An 18,864-nucleotide genomic window follows, 5' to 3' on the forward strand; every position below is an offset into this window, starting at 1 on the left:
CCCCATCCTCACCCCGTTCCATCACTGACGAGTCCTCCAGCACGGGGCGCGGCATGGGTGGGCGGCTCCCAGCCCCTCCTTATAGCTCCACGGCCTTTAAGTTCCCCGCCTCCCACCCCGTGGTTTCCTTTTCTGTAAAATGGGTGCCCAGTCTTCGCCTTGTTGGGAGCATGTGACAGTCAGCGACATGACACCTCCATAACGTGACACCGGTGCGGTACCTGGTACACGGTGGGCCAGGAACAGCGGCCCTTGTGCCCCAAACCTGCGCCTCCCCCAGAACAGCCTCTGCGTCTGGCCTGGCTCTGCCTTTGGGGACCTGGCCCTTCCTTCGAGGTCCAGCTCAGACAGCTGGGCTCTGCGGCTCGCCCGCCAGGAGCCATAACCGCTGCCATTTCGGGGAGTTCGCACTGCCGTCACGTTCCTCTCTGGGTGGCTCCCTCCCAGAGGGCAGGCTCACGCCCCTTCCACACCCCTCCTGCTTCAGACCCGGCTCATCGCATAACATGCGTCAGCCAGCACCGGCCTGTGGAGCCCTCCTGACGTCGCCAAGGGGAGCCACAGGTGCTCACAGCAGAGTCTCGGGTCACAGCGCCTCAGCCGGGAGGGCCGTTCCCCGGCCAGACCCCAAGCACGGCCTGTCCAGGGCCACACGGTCACGGCAGGGCTTGGACCCTTGGCTGTCATCCATCGCCCTTTTCCATGCCAATCTCTCCAGCTCTCTGGCTGGTGCCCTCGGGCGGCTTCTCTCCTCTGCCTGGCCCTGGGCTCAGCCCTCACAGCTGAGGAGAGAGGGGCTGCTCTGTGGGGACATGGGACCTGTCATCCTGGGACTAACAGACAGCCAGGGAGAAGGGAGGCCTGCCCCCAGACCCTCGCCGGCCTGGGAGGGGAGGCCTCCGCTGGTAGCCTGGGAGGTGCTCCTGCAGCGCTGCGGTGGCCGCCCAAGCGTGATGGCTGGACGGGGCTGGAGCAGGAGCACACGGAGCACCCATCCCGGCCAGCAAGGCCCAGAGCAGCCCTGCTCCTCCCTCCCTCCCCCTGCTCCTCCCCCTGCTCCTCCCCCCCCCCCGCCCCCCCCCCCCCCCCTCCCTCTCCCCCACCCTCCCCTGCCCCTCCCCCCCCCCACTCCTCCCTCTGCTCTTCCCCCTGCTCCTTAATGTCTCCATTCATCAAAGCGAACTGTGTGCCCGTCAGCGAGCCACAGATCGCCCATTGACTTTCTGGTGGATCGATCAGGTTTCCCTGCTGGGACGACTCAATTACCAGGCCTGCTGTGGGTGCCGCCCAGCTCGGGGCCTCGTGCTGCTCCGCTGCCCCGCGGCTGCCACAGAGGTGCCTGCCCAGCACCCCCAGAACGAGCGCTGCTCCCGCCCTCGCTGCTGCTTGGCCGGCTCTGGGCGCACAGCGTCCCCTCGGCTCCTTTCGTGGACTGTCCCACGACGCGCTCTCTCCCGCATAGTGCGTTCCGTGCTCCTCTCCATGGACAGCTGGAGGTCGCGAAGGCTGCAGAGCGTGTCTTTGGAAGGACAGCCCCTTCCCCGGTGGGTCTTCGCCGGCAGCACCCGCGGCCCACATGTGCGGCTGAAGTCGTGGAGGAGCTCTGGCATGGAGACCCCTCTCCGTTCCAGGCTCGCTCCCTTCCCAGGCGCCCGGTCACAGTGGCATCGTCAGGCCACACGGCTCCACCGCTAATAAATGCGGGAGCCCGAACAGGCCTGGACCCCGCAGTTGCTTGCAGGCGTGTCATCGTAAATATGGCCGTTCAGCGTCCCAGTGGGATAGGGCCCGGGGGTCAGGTATGAGGGAAGTGACCGGGACTGGGGCCTCTCGGACCCTCTCGCTGGTGAGAACCATCTCTGTGGTCTGAGCTGCAGTTTGGCCTTGGGGCCCCAGGGCCCTGGGCCCCATCCGCCCTGGAGGCACCTGCAGCCTGGGGTCGGGGCAGGGCATGCTCTCCCAAAGGTTGAAGATAATACGGAGGAAGTAGCAGTCAGGCCAGACACAGGTGTGAGTCCGTCTGTGCGGGTGCCGGGAGAGTACCACCAGAGCGAGCCGGCACAGCAGGCCACGGGGCTGCAGGGGCTCTGAAGCTGGGTCCAGGTGCGGTCGCCAAAACGCGTCCGGGTGTCCACTCACAGCACGTGGGGTGTGTGAAAGGCCAGTGATACCTCCATACAGCCGTTACAACAGACAGACAGTCAGACACAGGCAGGCGAGTGCTCAGCTGTGTCACCTGGGGGCCTGGGCCGGGGCCCTCACCCATGGCCTGTCTCAGGACCCCTGCCGGGACCTTCCTTAACATGTAGCTGCCCGGCCTCCCCCAGGAGGGGCCCACGCTAGGCCCTTCGTGGGGCACACGGTCACTGAGCGCTTGCCCGAGGCCCATGCTGTGCCAGCACGGGAGGAGTACAGCCAGCAGCCAGGCGCGGCCTCTCCTCCTGGGCTTATACCTGGGTGCTGGACAAACGGGAAGAAGTGACACTGCCAGCAGGAAGGCACAGTGAGGGGTGCGGGCAGCGCCGGGCCTGTGGGCACAGGGGAGCGAGAGCCAGGGCTGGCATCTGAGAGGTCGGGAGCCGGTCTCACAAAGACCAGAGGAGCATCCCGTGGGCAACAGCGCGTCATCTCCAGAGGCCGCTGCTGGGTCCCACTGAGTCTCCCGCAGGGACTCCCCAGCCAGGTCTCACCCAGCGGGGCCGCGTGACAGCCACCATCGGGCCTGCTGCCCGTGACTCAGGCTCCCGCCCAGCCAGGGGAGCCCAGGAAGCTGTGCTCTCCAGAGGCCCGCCATCACGGTCGTGGCCCTGCGGGAGAGTGGCTGGCGGTCACCCACCGCCCTGCTGGCCCTTGGGGGCTGTGGCCACACCGTGAGCCCATGTGGGGCCCTGGCTACCCCTTAGATGCTGAGGGGAAGAGCGGGCTTCAGTCCTCAGTCGGCTGGGCCCCGGAGGGCGCTGTGCCTCAGTTTCCCCTCATGCAGCGTGAGAACAATGAGGTTGTAGTGAGCACCGGTTAAGGGAGTGCAGGAGGCGGGCTCTGTTAACTTGGGGTGCAGACTCGACGCGTGGAGGTACTATTTCCATGGCGGCATATGCTGCTCTTGTCCGGCCCACAAACACCTGTGCAGCTTCCCTGAGCAGGATGGCAGGTCAGGGTCGTGGCCTCCCCACTGGACGGGCTACTCGTGGGCCACTGGGGTCCCCTCGGCTGGAGCAGCGTCCCCGCCCCCTGGGGACCCCGAGTTCAGTGCCACGGCCCTTCTGTTACTGTGGCTGACGGGCGGCTTCTTTGCCCCCCTTTTTCCTTTTGGCCTCATCGCCCTTTCTTGCGCTTGTGCCGGTTGCAAGCCTATGAGCCTTGGAGAGAAGGGACATAGGGACTTGAGCTCAGAGCTCCCAGGCGGGAGTGGAACAGGGGGACTCGTGGGGACCCGGGTGTTTCCAGTGCAGCCTCTCAGTGCCAAGACACAAGGATGGCCAGGGACATCGGGCCTCATGTGGGGGCCCGAGGAGCCGTCCAGAGGGCTCAGGAAGACTGAGTCCCGGCTTCCCACGGGGCCTGGGAGAGGCTGCAGGGTCCGCCCGTGCCCCCTTCCTCAGAGGAAGGAGCGGCTGTGGGCCCCGCCAGCAGGGCCTCCTCCCCGGGCGCTGCTCCCTCTCGCCGGGTGCCGTGTCCTCGTGCCCGGAGCAGGCCATCCAGCCCAGGGCCTCGGCCCGGAAGGTGTGGTTTTGAGCATCGGCACTTCGGCTCCCATCCCAGTTTGCCGGAAGTCCCCGCTCGAGTCAGGTAGCTCACTCATTTAGCTCTCTGGCGACCGCCGAATTTGAGAACGTCCTGTTTTGCCAGAATCAAAAGAAGTGAAACCGTCCCGTGAAATAAAGTGGAACGCCCAAGGCCACCTCGGGAGAGACCGGGGCTTGCCTCCCGAGTCACTGGCAGAACCGGAGGGCAGCCCCTGCCTCTCCCGCCAGGGCCCCAGAGGATGGCGCCGGGCCAGCTGCAGCCCAAGCAGCTCTGGGTGGTGACAGTCACCGCGCCTCGCACCAGCGCTGCTTCCTTCCTGTCCCCCCACTGCGGCGGGCCTTTCACCTGTGCCCAGTCCCCCCCGGATGCCCCGGGTGCAGCCAAGTTGAGAACCACTGACTTTCAGGGGCACGCGACGCCGTCCCCTCTTGACCCCTGCTGGGGACAGAGGACAGAGGCAGGCAGGCAAGGCCAACCCTGGAGTCTGTGCAGTCCCCGTGGAGGTTTAGGATGCGCGGAGAAAGGGACAGTGGTCGGAGGCGTGGGCAGTGTGGGTAGCCAGTGATTACTGTGTGCCAGGCACACCCCTGAGCACGCGCTCACACGCAGCAGCCCTGTGAGTCCACGCCTGCCACTCCATCATACAGACAGGTAAACTGAGGCCCAGGGAAGCCAACGGCCCAAGACTGCACGGGGAGAAGGTGGTGGTCTGACCGCTCCTACAGGCTGGCAGCCACTCGGAACCCAGGAGGCGTCCTGGCGGGTGGGCAGAGGTGGCCGCTGGCCCTCGGGAAATGGAGCGTGTGCCTGTGGTTGTGCATGAGAAATTACACGTGCCACGTGCTGCGCCGGGGCGCACGCGTGTCCACATGACTGAACGTGAGAAATTGTGTGTGCAGACGGCTGCTCCGATGCGTGTGCCGGCACCACAAGGGCTGAGGAGCAACTCCAGGCGGCACGGGCCAGGTCCCTGTTCATGCTGCTGCAGGGCTGCCTCGCCTCTCAGAGGCGCCCTGGAGGATGTGTTTTGGGAGAGTGAAGGCCCAGGGTCTCTGAGATCCCGTCTGGAGAGGCAGGAAGTCAGTGGGGAAGGGGCTTCGGGGCACCTTAGCACCTCGCCCGGCGCTGGACCGTGGTGCCTCCATCTGGGCGCGGCTGGCCCGGCAGGTCCCTGAGGTGTGCACGACACCCTGTCCTGGGTTTGCAGGAGTGTGTGGGTCTGGAGCCGGGTCCTCACTCGGCCAGCCGTCGGGCCGCTGGCTGCCCCGGTCAGCATCCTGGAGCCAGCAGGATGTGCGGGGCCACCTCTCCTCTGAGCCTCACACTCTCCCTCCTTCTGTCCCCCAGCTGGTCAGTGAGAAGGTCGGAGGGGCTGAAGGGACCAAGCTTGACGATGACTTCAAAGAGATGGAGAAGGTAACGGGAGAGGTGGTGCCCCGCCTGTCGCCTGGCACTGTGTCCTGTGCCCCCATGCCCAGCTCTGGTTTGGCCTTGGGCGCCCCAGGGTTTGGAAACCCTACACGCTGCCTCTTTTACAGAAAGTGGATGTCACCAGCAAAGCTGTGGTGGAAGTGCTGGCCAGAACCATCGAGTACCTGCAGCCCAACCCAGGTAGGGGTGCAACCAGCTGTGAGGGGTCTGCCCCTAACCTCTCAGATTGCTGTGCCAGTCAGGAATCTTCTGGTTACCAGAGCATGAAGAGGGAATGTATGGGCTCACAGAACTGAAATGTCCAGGGGTAGGTGGGTTTCAGGCATAGCTGGATCCAGGGGTCCAAAGGATGTCCTCAGGGTGGTGCGTTTCCTTTCTGCTTCATCTGGCTGTTTTTGGTTCTCGTGGCAATCTTAGCCTTAAATCACCCTTACAGCTAATAATCCCAGTGAGAAAGAGCATCTTTCCCCCACGTGACCCATTGGACCACTTTAAACTGGGTGTCCATCCTCGGTTTGCCAGGCCCTGGCCACTCGCCCACCTTTGGATCATGAGGTGGGGTCTCCTCGGCTGAGAGGGAGCCAGGACCTCTCCCTGGGGAAAATCCAAATGCTGGTTCCCATAGCGGGAGGCAGTGACCGCAGGACAGGCAGCAGAACCAGCTGTGTCCACTCGAGGCCTGTGCCAGGGCAGAGCTCATGCTGGGGTACCTGTCCCTGCCCGCCACTGCTTCTCTGAGGCGCTCCTCCCAGGCCAGGGAGGGGAGGGTCCCGGTCAGAGCCCTGCCCCAGACGAGGAGGCCCTGGGGATCCTGGGGAGCCGGTCACTTCTCCTGCCCGCTGCCTGGGCTCCTTCGCGGCCCCTGAGAGCAGAGGGTAAGTCTGCTCGGGAGGGTCTCCTTGTAGCATGGCCATCAGCGGGCACCAGACCCGAGCAAGGTTCCTTATCCCAGGGAGCGCTTTAGAAGTAAATGAGTGTCAGGGGAAAGGGGGTGCCCGGGGCAGAGGGGGCAGCTGGCAGCACTGGCCACACACAGGCCTGGCGGCTCCCCAAGAGGCCACCACGCACCCACCCGGCCTGTCCTGTTCCAGCCTCGCGGGCCAAGCTGACAATGCTCAACACAGTGTCCAAGATCCGCGGGCAGGTCAAGAACCCCGGCTACCCACAGTCAGAGGGGCTGCTGGGCGAGTGCATGATCCGCCACGGGAAGGAGCTGGGCGGCGAGTCCAACTTCGGTGAGGCCGCGGGAGGCCGGGCAGGGTGGCGGCGGGCGGGCCGGGGCGTTCCAGCACAGGCGGGCAGGACGGCACTGCCCTCCTGCCGCTGCAGAAGCTTCCCCAGGGCCGGCTAGTGGCCCGGGCGAGGGAGGATCCGAGCGGCACCGAGTCCCCGGAAGGCTGCCCTCACCCCTGCGGGTCAGGGCGGACCGGGCCCCTTCTCCGAGCGTGGCAGGGAGCGGCTGGTTTGACCCCATCCTCGCCAGCTGCTGCCCGTGGGGCTCAGATTCAGACTTTGGGGCCCTTGTTTTGTTCTGAATTCTGGCCTCCAGGTCCCTGGGCATGGGGTGTGGGGGCCGTTTAGCAGTTGGGGGGGTCTGGCCCCCTCAGCCCCGGCCTCGTGTGACGGCCTCCTCCCCACCCCCTCCTCTGGCGCAGGCGACGCCCTGCTGGACGCGGGCGAGTCCATGAAGCGCCTGGCGGAGGTGAAGGACTCCCTGGACATAGAGGTCAAGCAGAACTTCATTGACCCCCTGCAGAACCTGTGCGACAAGGACCTGAAGGAGATCCAGGTGCGTGGGCCGTGCTTCAGACCCCTTGCAGGACGGGCAGGGGCCTGACCCTCACGCCCAGCCCAGAACAGCCCTGGGCCCCCTCTCTCAGACGGCGCGCCCCCTCCTGCTGGACCCCTCAGCCCCCTCTGTGCACTCACAGCCGAGCCTGGGCCGGGCTTCCCGCGGGAGGGGCTGCAGGGCATTGGCACGGCTTCCCAGAGGTCCCGGGCGCTGCCGGTGTGACCCTCGCCCCCGCCTGTCCCCCAGCACCATCTGAAGAAGCTGGAGGGCCGCCGCCTGGACTTCGACTACAAGAAGAAGCGGCAGGGCAGGATCCCCGACGAGGAGCTGCGCCAGGCCATGGAGAAGTTCGAGGAGTCCAAGGAGGTGGCCGAGACCAGCATGCACAACCTCCTGGAGACCGACGTACGTGCCCGTGCCCCGGGGAGCCGGTGCACGAGGGGGCCGGAGGCGTGGTGGGCTCAGGGCCTGCTCAGGGAGTGAAGGCCATGGAGGGGGACCTGCAGGAGCAGAGTGGGTGGCAGCCGCTGAGGCCCTTCACCTGAACTCCTCCAGCGGCAGCTTGAGGGTCCGGTGCACGGGAGGGGCCGGCCCCTGGGGCTAGAGCAGTCCCGGAAGGCTCCCTGCAGGAGGCGGCCCCGAAATGAGGGTCAGAGCGAGGGCAGCCCTCTCAGCCCTGGCTGGTGCCTTGCAGATCGAGCAGGTGAGCCAGCTCTCTGCGCTGGTGGACGCCCAGCTGGACTACCACCGGCAGGCCGTGCAGATCCTGGACGAGCTGGCCGACAAGCTCAAGCGAAGGTGAGCCCGGCCCCCTGGCCCTCCCCATGGGAGCCCCATCCCGCTCTCTGCCGGCTCGGAAAGGCCCAGGCGCCAGGCTGCCCCGAAGCCTGGTCACCCCCCTGCGCTCCTGGGCCTGCTCCTCGGGGCCCCACCTTCCAGAGCCGTGCGCTGGCTGCTGCTCACAGGCCCTGGGCTGCACCTGGGGGCGGGGTCCCGGGACGGAGCAGGGCCTCAGGGCGCTTGTCCTGGTACCCAAGGGAGAGGGTTGGGGGCCTGAGGGACCAGAGGTGAGACAGACAAGGCGTTTCAGAGCTGCCACCGAGCCTGAGTTGGGGGCTACCCAGGGCTGACCCTGCGGTCCCCTCCTTTCACTGCCCATCTCCCGCAGGGGCACCCGGGGCTCCTCTCCCTGAGCCGCCTGGCAAGCCGTCGGCGCCCAGGGCCTGGGACGGGAAGCCTCAGGTGGCGGGGGCCCGGGGTGGGGTGGTCGTGCCACCGAGGGGGCTGCAGGGCTCTGGTCGGCAGCCTCTGAGAAGCGCTGGGTTGGGAGGCTGGCCAGGGTGGAGCTGTCGGGCCTCCATGCTTCCCCGGGGCCCTCCCAGGCCCTCCTCCCACGGGCCCCCCGAGTCCTGGGGCAGCAGCATAAACAGCCGGGGGCGTGGGGGGCATTCCCTGACCTTGACTCGTGAGGGTCAGGATGCCCAGGGCTGTCCCTTCCTCGTGCAGGATGCGAGAAGGCTCCTCGCGCCCCAGGCGGGAGTACAAGCCCAAGCCGCGGGAGGCCTTCGAGCTCGGGGAGCCGGAGCAGCCCAACGGCGGCTTCCCCTGCGCCACGGCCCCCAAGGTCACAGGTACGGGCCGGCGGGCAGGCTGACTGTCCCGGGCCTGGGAGCCGCACCCTCTGCGAGAGGGGCCCCACGGCCCCCTGTCCCGAGTCCCCCACCTCGCATCCCCAGCCCTGAGCCCCCTGCCCACCTCTGCTTTCTCTGCGAGCAGGCTCATCGTCGTTCCGATCTTCCGACAAGCCCATCCGGACCCCCAGCAGGAGCATGCGTGAGTGTCCTCTCAGTGTCCCCTGCCCGCTCCTGGCCTCAGTCTATAATCTCCCCTTCTAGTCTGTTCCAGAAGGGTCTTCCTTCTCCCCTTTTCTGGTCACAGTGAACCCTCGCTGTGCTGGGCTCTCCAGGGGGCAGCGCCTCTCTGGGCCTGGGCCTCGGCCTCCCTGAACCAGGGGCGCCCAGCCGGCTCTAGGCTCTGAGTGGCCCCCCGAGGGCTGTGGGCTTCTGGTCATTCTGTCATCCTGCTGCACCGGGGCATCCCCAGCTCCTCCTAGGAGCGTTTGGGTGACCACATCCCTCTTGTCACCTGCCTCCTCTTGCTGACAACCCTAGGGAGCATGGCGGAAGGAGCAGCTCTCCTTGGAGGGAGCGGGGAGCAGGGTTGGGGGGCGGCCAGCGCCCCGCCAGCCGCAGGGCAGGTGGAAGCCCGGACCCTCCGCCCGCCCCCAGCGCCCCTGGACCAGCCGAGCTGTAAGGCCCTGTACGACTTCGAGCCCGAGAACGACGGGGAGCTGGGCTTCCGCGAGGGCGACATCATCACGCTGACCAACCAGATCGACGAGAACTGGTATGAGGGGCTGCTGCACGGCCAGTCGGGCTTCTTCCCGCTCAGCTACGTGGAGGTGCTGGTGCCCCTGCCGCAGTGATACGCCGCCCCGCCGTCTGCCTTCCTCTCGCCCCGAGGGGCGCCCGGCCGGCCGCGGGGTAGCAGGGCCGGAGGGCCGCCGGGAGGCGGGCGCCCTGTTTACACTAGCGCCCTCCCACAGGGGTGGGGGCCGGCTGGGCAGCGTTTGTCCTCCCGCTATCCCGCCAGCCGCCCCGGGAGGGGCTGACACTACGGTGCTCTCAGAAACACTAACCTCCCCCCGCCCCTCCAGGGCCTGGGCACTCGGCTGGGCCCTTCCCTCACCCATCTGCCGTCCTCTCTTCCCGGCCCGCCCGGGATCGGATGTCTGCCTGGGGCGGGCACCCTGTCTCTCATTCCCCACCACACCCCCTCCCAGGCCGCCTCTGGGAGGCCTCACCCCTTCCCTCAACCCCACACCAGAGCCACCGCCCCCGGCTCCCGCCCACAGGGTGCCCCGCCCACAGGGTGCCCCCCCCCAAGCACACGGAGCGTTTCTCTCGGGCACGAGCTGCCCCCACACCGACGCCCCACACGGGACCACGGGGCCCCAGCCTCTGCTCTGCGAAGGCCAAGCACAAAGGCTCTGAGGAGCCAACGTCCCCACACCCCCGGCTGCTGGGGCCGCGCTGGGGGAGGGACCTGGGTGCCCACCCCCGTCAGCAGCGGCCCTGGCCGTCTCCTCCAGACCAGCAGGGCCCGGCCCACACCCGCTTTCCCTCTTGCCTAATCCAAAAATTGGCTAAACGGGGCCCTCAGGCCTGGTTCACATTCCCCTCGGGGGACCCAGCAGAGCCCCCAGGACATCAGGCTGTGCTTGTCCCCAGGGCCCCCTCATGGCTATTACGTGGGGAAGCATGGATGTCCTGGCTGAGACGAGCAACGTGGCCTCCGTCACAGTCTAGGGCGGATTGAAATGTAATCCCGATTTTTTTAAAAAAGTATTAAATGTCTCTTTCTACAGCCGCTTGCCTGGTTGTGGTACAGGGCAGGCCCTCCCGAGGGTCTCTGGTCAGGGCAGGCCTGACCCCAGCCTGCCCCCGGTGTGGGCATCCGCCCCTCAGGGAGCCCAGGGTGGGAGGGGGCCGTCATCTGTCCTCTGCGCCAGCGTGCCAGTATGTCCCCACACAGGGCTGCACCAACTGCACCCTCTCCTGCACCCCGTGTGGCCGGGGTGTTCCGCCACTCAGACAGCGGCTGGGACGCCCCCCCGGGGGAGACACACGCCTGGGCTGTTTGCTTCTTGCCTTTATTGTCCGAGCCCCTGCCATCACACAGGCACGCGGGAGGGCAGCTTAGAGCCACACAAAGCCCCCAGACCCGATCCCCTTGCCCAGAGCCGCCGGGCGCCAGGAGGGGGCGGGAGGCCCAGAGTCTGGCCCCCGGGTCGTGGGAGGCCGGTGCCCTCAGCTCCCTTGCTTGAGGACGCTGCAGACCTGCTCCAGCACGTGGCACAGGCCCTGGTCCTTGGGCGTCCTGCTGGCCAGGGACATCTGAAACAAGCAGGGCTGGCGCCTCAGGGCTGCGCCCGGTGGTCCCGGCCCGGCCCCCCCACCATTCCTGTCCCTCAAGGCCTTCAGTGCTACAGCTGGGCCCAGGAGCTCTCTAACCAAGGTGCGGCCGCGTCCCTAGAGGCAGGCTCGCTTTTCACCGAGGAGCGTTGCATAACCCGGCCCGGCTGCCCAGCGGGGAACGTGGAACGTGTCCTGTCTGCTGCATTCCAGCACCTCCTGTCACCCCAGCTGCCTCCCTGCCCGGGTCTCACGGCCCGGACCACCCAGCTCCAGAGCCTCCGAAGGCAGCCGCGGCCACCCCAGTGCTGGCAGCCTGAAGCCCCGGCCACTGTTTTTTAAAAAATTTGAAAACGAGCGAATGTGTGAAACTGAGTGAGTCTGCGAAGGGGGTTGCGAGCGTCTTCTGAGAATGACTCTGAAGAAGGAAATAAATCAGACACACTCCAGAGGCCAAGCCTGATGTAAATGTCCCCGACCGTGGGGCCCACGAGCTGGAGAAAGCCGCCACGACACCAGCTGCTCTATGTTTTGCTCAGCGTTGCTTCCAAAGCCGCTCACAACCCTCTGTGCGCCCCCCGCGGGCGGCCGTGGGGAAACGGGGCCGGAGCAGCCTGGCCAGCCGGGATGTCCCCGGGGCCTTCACGTTCTCATCTGCGTTTCTGATGGTGATTTTCGCCACCATCCCCCGTGTGATAAGACTTTTCTCTGGCAGAGTGAATTTCCGGCTGAAACCCTTTTGTGCACGAGTTCGGGAGCCACAGTCCCTCAGGCTGCCGGTGGGTGTGTTCTTGGGAGCCCCCCTAGAACCGTCTTCCTAAAGCAGGGGTTTGCACAGGACTCGGGGCGGGGGGCGGTCTCACCTTGAGCTTGTCGAGGTAGGTGTGCTCCTGGGTCCAGGGCTCCTGGAACCTCACGAGGTCGGGGGCGCCCTTGTAAAACTCCACCAGCAGCATCTGCGCGACGAGGGGAGGATGGGACCCCCTCGCTCCCGCCCTCCCTGCGCACCGCATGCCAGGCGCCGGGGATGCAGCAGCGAGTGGGCCGGACACCGCTGCCACCCCTGACGGGCCCTCCAACCTAACGCGGCACGTAGACGTTACCGTCACCAACAAGTGCCACCCGGGAGAAACAGGGAGCTTAGGAGGAGGATGCGACTGAACCCCCCTAGGTCATATTCTGATTCTTCATAGCCACGCGGGCCCGACATCCCTCCCCGGGCTGGCCTCATCCCAAGTCTGGGGCTGAAATCACAGGGGTGCTGAACAAGTTCCGTTTTCTTAAGCCTCTCTTGAACCGCAGGCATTTAAAACCGTGTGTCTTCCCACGTGTCTCCCCTTGGAGAATCCGGGGCTGGGGCAGCGTGCCTGGCATGTTCGAGAACCAGCAGCGAGGCCAGGCAGGGGAGCAGGCGGGCAAGGGTGGGGCCATGGCAAGGAGCTGGGTCGGAGCCTAAGAGCCACAGGTGGTCTTCCGCAGCAGAGGAGGAGCCTGACCTGACGTGGCTGCTGCAGCCACGGCCTCCTGAGTCTGACCCAGTCAGGTCCATGCAGCTGGGTGCCTTCAGCCCCCACCCGCCCCTCCCTGGGGCCCCCGCCACCCCGCCCGGGATGAGCTCACCATCTCATGGAGGATGTCATTAGTCAGGAAGCTGTCCTGGACGTAGGCCATCTCCACGTCCATGGGGATGCCGTAGTCACTAGGCCTTTGCTGGCGGGGACACAAGCCGGTCACCCCCAGCCCCCAGCCCATGATGGCAGGGGACAGCGGGAAGTGCCCTGGGCCGGGAATGGGAGAATGGACCCTCCAGGCCCGGCTCCACACCGGGATCAGAGGTTCAGAGGTTCAGAGCCACGAGGGACGTTAGTGGAACCTGGCAGTGTGACTGGGCAGGCAGGTGGCATCTCCCAGACAGGAGAGGCAAAGAGAGAGCCAGGGTCCCGGAATTTCTTTCCAAAGCTGATTTGTGACCCCAAGATGGACTCGGGGAATGAAACCAGGCGAGGTCCGGTGAGGAGGCCATCTTGGTAACAAGAGCAGCATGCCACAGGTGGACCCCCCCACCTCTACATCTCTCACACCCAGGCCCTCGCCGAAGCCTCAGGCAGGGCAACGACCATGTGCCCATTTCACAGACGGGAGACCCTGAGGCCCCAGCTCCCGAAATGGGCCCGGAACCAGAGTGTCGGCCCTGGATCGCGAAAGAGCCCGGCCCGGCCCCGCCCCCGTCCACACTACCGGCCCCGCCCACATCACCGGGCCCCGCCCACACCGCCCGGCCCCGCCTACCTCAGGGGGCGGCATCACCCAGAAGGGCGAGATCTTGGACTCCGGGCCCGGGTTGCCCGAGTAGTACGGGGCTGGGGGGCGAGAGTGAGAGAGGGGGCTGGGCCCGAGGAGCTCGGGGGCCCAGGGGGGCCGCACGCGCACACCCGCCCCCGGCCCGGGCCTCACAGCAGAGCAGGGCGAGGCAGGGCTGGAAGCCGTTGCTGGAGCCCTGCAGCCGCAGCTGGTAGTCCATCTGCGCGTCGATGTCCTGCAGCGACGGCAGCGCCGGGCTGTGCGGGTGGCTGTGGTACCAGCCCACCAGGGACAGGCCCCGCAGGAGCAGGCTCTGGTAGATCTGGGGGCAGAGGCGAGGCTGGCACGGGCGGGCCCGGGGGGCTCTCCCAGCCCTGTGCGCCCACGCCACCCCCTGCCGCCGGCGCTCCTGACACCCATCCAGCCCTATGCACGCCCAACATGTCATGAGCGCCTGCTGTCTACCAGGCTGGGGGACACCGCAGCGACCAAGACAGACGCTGCCCCCAACCTCACCAAGTCCAGTGAGGGGACAGTCAACAAATACACATATAAAAAAGATGCACCTGTCATAACGCAAAGGCACAAGGTTACCAGGGCACAACGCCTAGCACACAGTAGGCACTCAGTAGTTAGCTATGGGGACAAGCGGATGAGCGCGCGAGGGAGCAGCAAAAAGCATTCCCGGATGCCGGAGGAAAGCGCATGCGTAAAGAGAAAGGAAGAGGCGGGCGGAGACACCTGCGCGGAATGAACACCTGTTCCACACCTGTCCCCAAGGGTCACTGGGGGGGGGGGGGGGGGGAGAAGGTGGGGGCGGGTGCATGAGCGCAGCTCCAGGCGCAACCTAAGCCCCGCGATGAAAACATGAGGAAGGACGGCAGCTAACATCTAGGGAGCCTTTCCCAGGTGCCAGGCCCGGCGGGGAAACCGAGGCTCAGAAGGGAAGGGGCTGGACGTGTTTGAGGTGCGACCGTGGGGTCACAGGCTCACACACGCTCATTTGCACACTTGCCGAGCGTCGACACTGTGCCAGCCGCCGGGATACGGAGGCCGGGACACCTGTGTCCGTGCCAGGCCTCCCCAGAATGCCCGTCCCCGCGCGCCCGCTCACCTCCTCTTCGATGGTGGCCGCCGTATCCGCGTCCCCCAGGCGGCTGCGACAGGGGAAGGCTCTCAGCACCGTGAGCACTGCGCGGACGGAGGCGGGGACAAGGCGTGGACATCGACCCGGGCCCCAAACAGCCCCCTGCCCACCAGGCCCCAAATACCCACTCTGGCTGTTGATGTCCCAGCGGCCCCCGAGGTACCCCACGACCTCGCTGCGAGTCAAGTGGCTGTGGAAGTCCTGGGGAGGGGAGGGACAGCGGAGGCCACGCGGTCAGCCTGCAGCCCGGCCCCAAACGCCAGCCCGCACAGCTTCCTCTTCATCCCAACAGTGAGTGTCAGCGGGGAACAAAGCAGGTACAGGCCTCGCTCTCAAGGAGCTAGCAGCCCAGGGACCCCCACCGTCCGGGGCGCCCCAGCCCCCTGCCCGCGCCTGGGAGGCCCTGGCCCCCAAGGGACAAGGTGGGAGCGGCGCACACACCAACAGGAACAGCACGTTGCTGGAGACGGCCACGTTGAACGGCTGGAACTTGTTGATGGCCGCGAAGGATGTCACTTCCACCAGGGTGTGGGGGTTTCTGCAGGAGCCAGGGGGTCCCACAGCTTCAGGACGCCCCACGCTGGCTCCCCAGCCCCCCACAGCCAGCTCTGAGAATCGGAGGTCCCTTGTCCCAACCCTGCTGGGGGGCAATGGGGGGACACATGGGGCGTAACTGACCTGGCGGAGTCGCGGCTGCCCAGCATGCAGTAGCGAACGGGTACCCGGGTCTTGTTTTCCGCCCGCTTCCCGGGGGGCGCGGCCTCTGCGGGGTTGGGGGGTCCGGGAAAAAGCGCAGTGTCAGTCCCTCCCCAGCCTGGGACGGATGCAGCCCGGGAAAAGCAAGACCTGGCAGCCCAGGAAAGCAAAAACTCCAGAGGCAGCCTTAAAAATCAGGCGGCGGGGCTCAGAAATCAGGCGGCGGGACTAGGAAATCAGGCGACGGGGCCGGGAAATCAGGCTGCGGGTTGTCAGCCGGGCATCTTGGGGGCGCTGAAGAAAAGCAAGGCCACTGGTGTCCCCAGCCTCCTCCCCAACTCGAGTTCTGCCCACTCGCCACCCGCCCTGCCTCCTCCCCTTGCCCGGGCCTCTCACCCGAGTGCGCAGGCTCAGAGGGGCCCTTCGCCGCCGGGGGTCTCCGACTCTTGTCCTCCGCTGAGACCCCTGCCAGGACCTCCTCCTCGTCTTCCTCCATCAGCAGCTCCTCCTCCTCCCCTTCGCTGGCCGGGCTCTGGCGGGGTGGGTTGGGGGACAGCGGAAGGACCCTTAGCCGGGTGCCCCCGACCTTCCCCACCAAGTCCCACCCAGACCCCTGGCTGGCCTGCCGTTGCCCCAGGTGCCCACTAGAGGGAGAGAGAGAGCAGAGCCGGTCAGCGTGGAAAGTTCGGATCCCGCCTCTGCCTCTTACAAGCTGTGTGACTTCAGGCAAGCGCCCTAACCTCTCTGAGCTCTATTCGCCTCGTCTATAAAAGGGCATCGTGACCTCCAGCCGCATAGGGGTGGCGCCAGGGGGAAATGAGAGAATGCGGGCGAAGCATTTAGCAGCCCCCCCCCCCCCCGCCCCCGTTGCTCCATTCATTAATGAAGCCCGCGTTTGGCACGGATTATTTCACTCACTTCTGTCACTACCCTCTCCTCCTCCTCTCCCAAACTGCCCCTGCGGAGGGGACCGCTCTGTGTCCATCTCAGTCTCCGTCCCCACCCCCTCGGGGCAGCGTCTGACCCCGGGGGTCCCGGGCACTCCTCAGGGCCCCGCACTTGTCCAGCTTCCCTCCCATCTCCCTCGCGGGCCCAGGGCTCAGGCTCCTCCCTCCCCACCCCTCCTGGGCGGGCGCCGTCCACCCTCGGGGCTCGAACCCCGTCTACACCCGGCGACGCCCACAGTCCTGACTCCCCTGAGCCCCAGACGCGGGGTCCAGCGGCCCCTCGACGGCCCCACGCGGGGGGCTCCCGCTCAGCCCGGCCACGCTGCCCCCGAAGGCCCCCCAGACCTGTTCCTCCCGAATCCCCCCGTGTCCGAGGGGGCGACCCCATCCGCCCGCCTGCTCAGAACAAAGCATCTCGGAACGCCGCGTCGGATCCAGCAGCAACCCGTTCAGAAGTACCCAGAGTCCCCCGATGGCCCACCTGGGCCCCCCCGGCGTCGCCCCCTGGACCAGCTGGGTCCCCGGTTCCTGCCCCTGCAACAGTCTGTCCTCCCCGCAGCCGCCACCAGAGGGCGCCCGGGAGCCCTGAGTTGGTCCCGCCCTCCTCCTCCCACAGCCCCTCCAGGCTCCCCCCTCCCTCGGGGGAGAAGCCAGTCCTCCTCGCGGCCCCCCAGGCCCCGCACGACCTACCCCGTCCCCTCCCTGCCCTCCCTCCTCCCTCTCTCCCCCTCCTCCCTCTGCTCCAGCCACATGGGCCCCCTCGCTGTTCCTCCAATCACCAGTCCCATTCCTGCCCCAGGGCCTTTGCACAACTGTTTCCCAGATATCCTCCCAGCTCCCTCCCTCCCCGCCTTCAGTTCTCCGCTCAAATGTCACCTTCTCAGTGAGCCCTTCCCTGACCGCCCTAGCCCCCTTCCCATCCTCCGGGCTCCCCTCTGCTCACTTCTTCCAACACACGCTAAGATGGACTCATTTATTTTGTTTCTTTGTTGCTCTCTCCACCAGGGCAGGGACTTTCCTCTTTTGCTCTCTGCTTTATCTCCAGCGCCGAGAACAGGGCCTGGCACACAGTAGGCACTTACTAACTCCTTGCTGAACGGCCGACCCTAGGACGTGGGGTCAAGGGCAGATTTATATGTCAGCTAGGCTAGGCCACAGTGCCCAGTTATGGAATCAAACGCTGCTCTCGGTGTCGCTGTGAAGGCACCCGGTAGACGTGCTCACATCCACAATCAACTGACTTCCAATAAAGATTACTCTGGATAATGGGGGTGGGCCTCATCGAATCAGTTGAAGGGCCTTAAGAACAAAAACTGAGGTTTCCCGGAAAACGAGGAATTCAGCCTCAAGACAGCAGCAGCAACTCCCACCTGAGTTTCCAGCCCACCAGCTGCCCTATAGACATCAGAGTTGCCAGCCGGAAGTTCACTCAGCTGCCGAATCTTCACAGAAGATCTATTCTTGTCATGGCATTCGAGACCCTCACAGATCTCCAGCCCCCTCAGCTACCCAAGACACATGAACCTCCTGCCGCATCCCCTAATCATGGTTCCCTAAGCAGCATGTGTTGCTTCCTGCCAACATGGCTTTGCTATGCCATTCCCTCCCTCTGGAAAGCTCCTCCCTTCATCTTGCTCTGAAAACTCCTACTCATCCTTCAAAGCCCCAGTTCCAACATCCCCCCTCTCTGGGAACTAAGGACGCACCTCATCAGCAGTGGCTGTGGGCACGTGGAGCTGGTGTCGCCGGAGCCAGGCAGCCTTGTACTTGTCCAGCTTCTGGCCTTTGTACTTGACGGAGGCCCAGCCGCAGCCGGACTTCTTGGCCGGGTTCACCAGCTTCTTGCAGTGGGTGGCCCAGGCGCTGGGTGAGTTGAACACCTGCCCTGTCTCCTGCCACACGATCCTCCCATCCGGCTGCAGGTCCCCCAGGAACTTCTTCCCCTGCCGCGACAGCACGCAGGACCTGCTACCCAGCAAGGCCCCTCCTCCAGGAAGTCCTCCCTGACCCCACGCTGCTCCCCAGGGCTTGGCACCCACTTCCCACTACAGCACCCCTTCCCAGAAGCCTCCAGCTTGGGTGCCTCCCAGTTCACAGATGTCCACCCTCACCATCCTGATCAGCCTGGATCGAAACTGCTCAGTCACGTGTCTGTCCCCCTCTCCCCTCTCTGGACCGGGAGCCCCCAAAGGGCGGGGACAGCGTCTGTCTTGATCACTGCTGTGTCTGTGACACCCAACACACAGTGTGGCACGCGGCGGGTGCTCAAGTCACAAATTGCTCCCATTCGCACATCAAACAATAACAAAGTACCAATAACAGTAATAATAGTGAGCACTTATAAAGCACTTACTGTATGCCAGGCCCCCTGCGGAGCGCTTTATTCATTTAAACCCCACACAGCCCCACGGGAGGGGAAAATCCCATTCCACAGATGAGGACACCAGGGTCCCGAGACGGGGAGCGAGGTCACACGGCCAAGGGAGCCGGGGTGTCCTCCCCGAGCCTCAGTTTCTCCTTTGTGGAATGGGGAGTTTGGTGAACGACGACGTCCTCCCGCCCAGAAGAACTCGTGCTGAGTCTGGATGCTCCGGGCCTCAGTTTCCCCTCCCCACACCCGGGCCCGGCCTGCAGCCCAGGAGCTCCGGGCCTCAGTTTCCCCTTCGCGCCCCGGCCGGGACGGGCTGCGGGGCGGGGGGCGCTCACCAGGTAGTAGATGGACAGCACCCCGGCGCCGGGCTCCAGCAGCGCGTCCTTGAGGAGCACCCGCAGCGTCACCGCGCGCCTGGTGAGCGCGCCCCCCGGGCCGCCGCCGCCGCCCCCCGGCCC

General features: G+C 65.9%; 2 protein-coding genes across 7 annotated transcripts in view; one reads left to right on the top strand and one right to left on the bottom strand.

Moving 5' to 3' along the window:
* SH3GL1 (SH3 domain containing GRB2 like 1, endophilin A2) overlaps positions 1-10,396 on the top strand; it is a 29,729-nt gene extending 19,333 nt beyond the window's left edge. For 3 of the 6 annotated variants that reach the window (XM_046685000.1, XM_046685003.1, XM_046685002.1), the window contains 10 exons: positions 5,095-5,163; positions 5,286-5,358; positions 6,270-6,413; positions 6,834-6,967; positions 7,217-7,375; positions 7,665-7,768; positions 8,477-8,601; positions 8,747-8,803; positions 9,142-9,376; positions 10,261-10,396. In XM_046685000.1, coding sequence (XP_046540956.1) covers positions 5,095-5,163; positions 5,286-5,358; positions 6,270-6,413; positions 6,834-6,967; positions 7,217-7,375; positions 7,665-7,768; positions 8,477-8,601; positions 8,747-8,803; positions 9,142-9,376; positions 10,261-10,348 — 1,188 coding nt within the window. In that variant the 3' untranslated portion in view covers positions 10,349-10,396. Of the gene's footprint in view, positions 1-5,094; positions 5,164-5,285; positions 5,359-6,269; positions 6,414-6,833; positions 6,968-7,216; positions 7,376-7,664; positions 7,769-8,476; positions 8,602-8,746; positions 8,804-9,141 lie in introns of all 6 variants that reach the window. The other 3 variants (XM_046685004.1, XM_046685001.1, XM_046685005.1) reach the window with 3 other exon arrangements.
* A 267-nt stretch (positions 10,397-10,663) lies between these two features.
* On the bottom strand, positions 10,664-18,858 carry MPND (MPN domain containing; the record flags this gene model as incomplete). Its single annotated transcript, XM_046685006.1, has 12 exons — positions 10,664-10,926; positions 11,808-11,900; positions 12,565-12,654; positions 13,234-13,304; positions 13,399-13,567; positions 14,360-14,436; positions 14,521-14,593; positions 14,834-14,930; positions 15,071-15,155; positions 15,485-15,620; positions 17,742-17,978; positions 18,742-18,858. Coding segments are annotated over 12 exons (1,332 nt in total), but the record flags the coding sequence as incomplete, so codon positions are not given.
* Positions 18,859-18,864: the final 6 nt, after the last annotated feature.

Source organism: Equus quagga, chromosome 14 (assembly GCF_021613505.1).
Source record: "Equus quagga isolate Etosha38 chromosome 14, UCLA_HA_Equagga_1.0, whole genome shotgun sequence".
Classification (NCBI taxonomy): domain Eukaryota; kingdom Metazoa; phylum Chordata; class Mammalia; order Perissodactyla; family Equidae; genus Equus; species Equus quagga.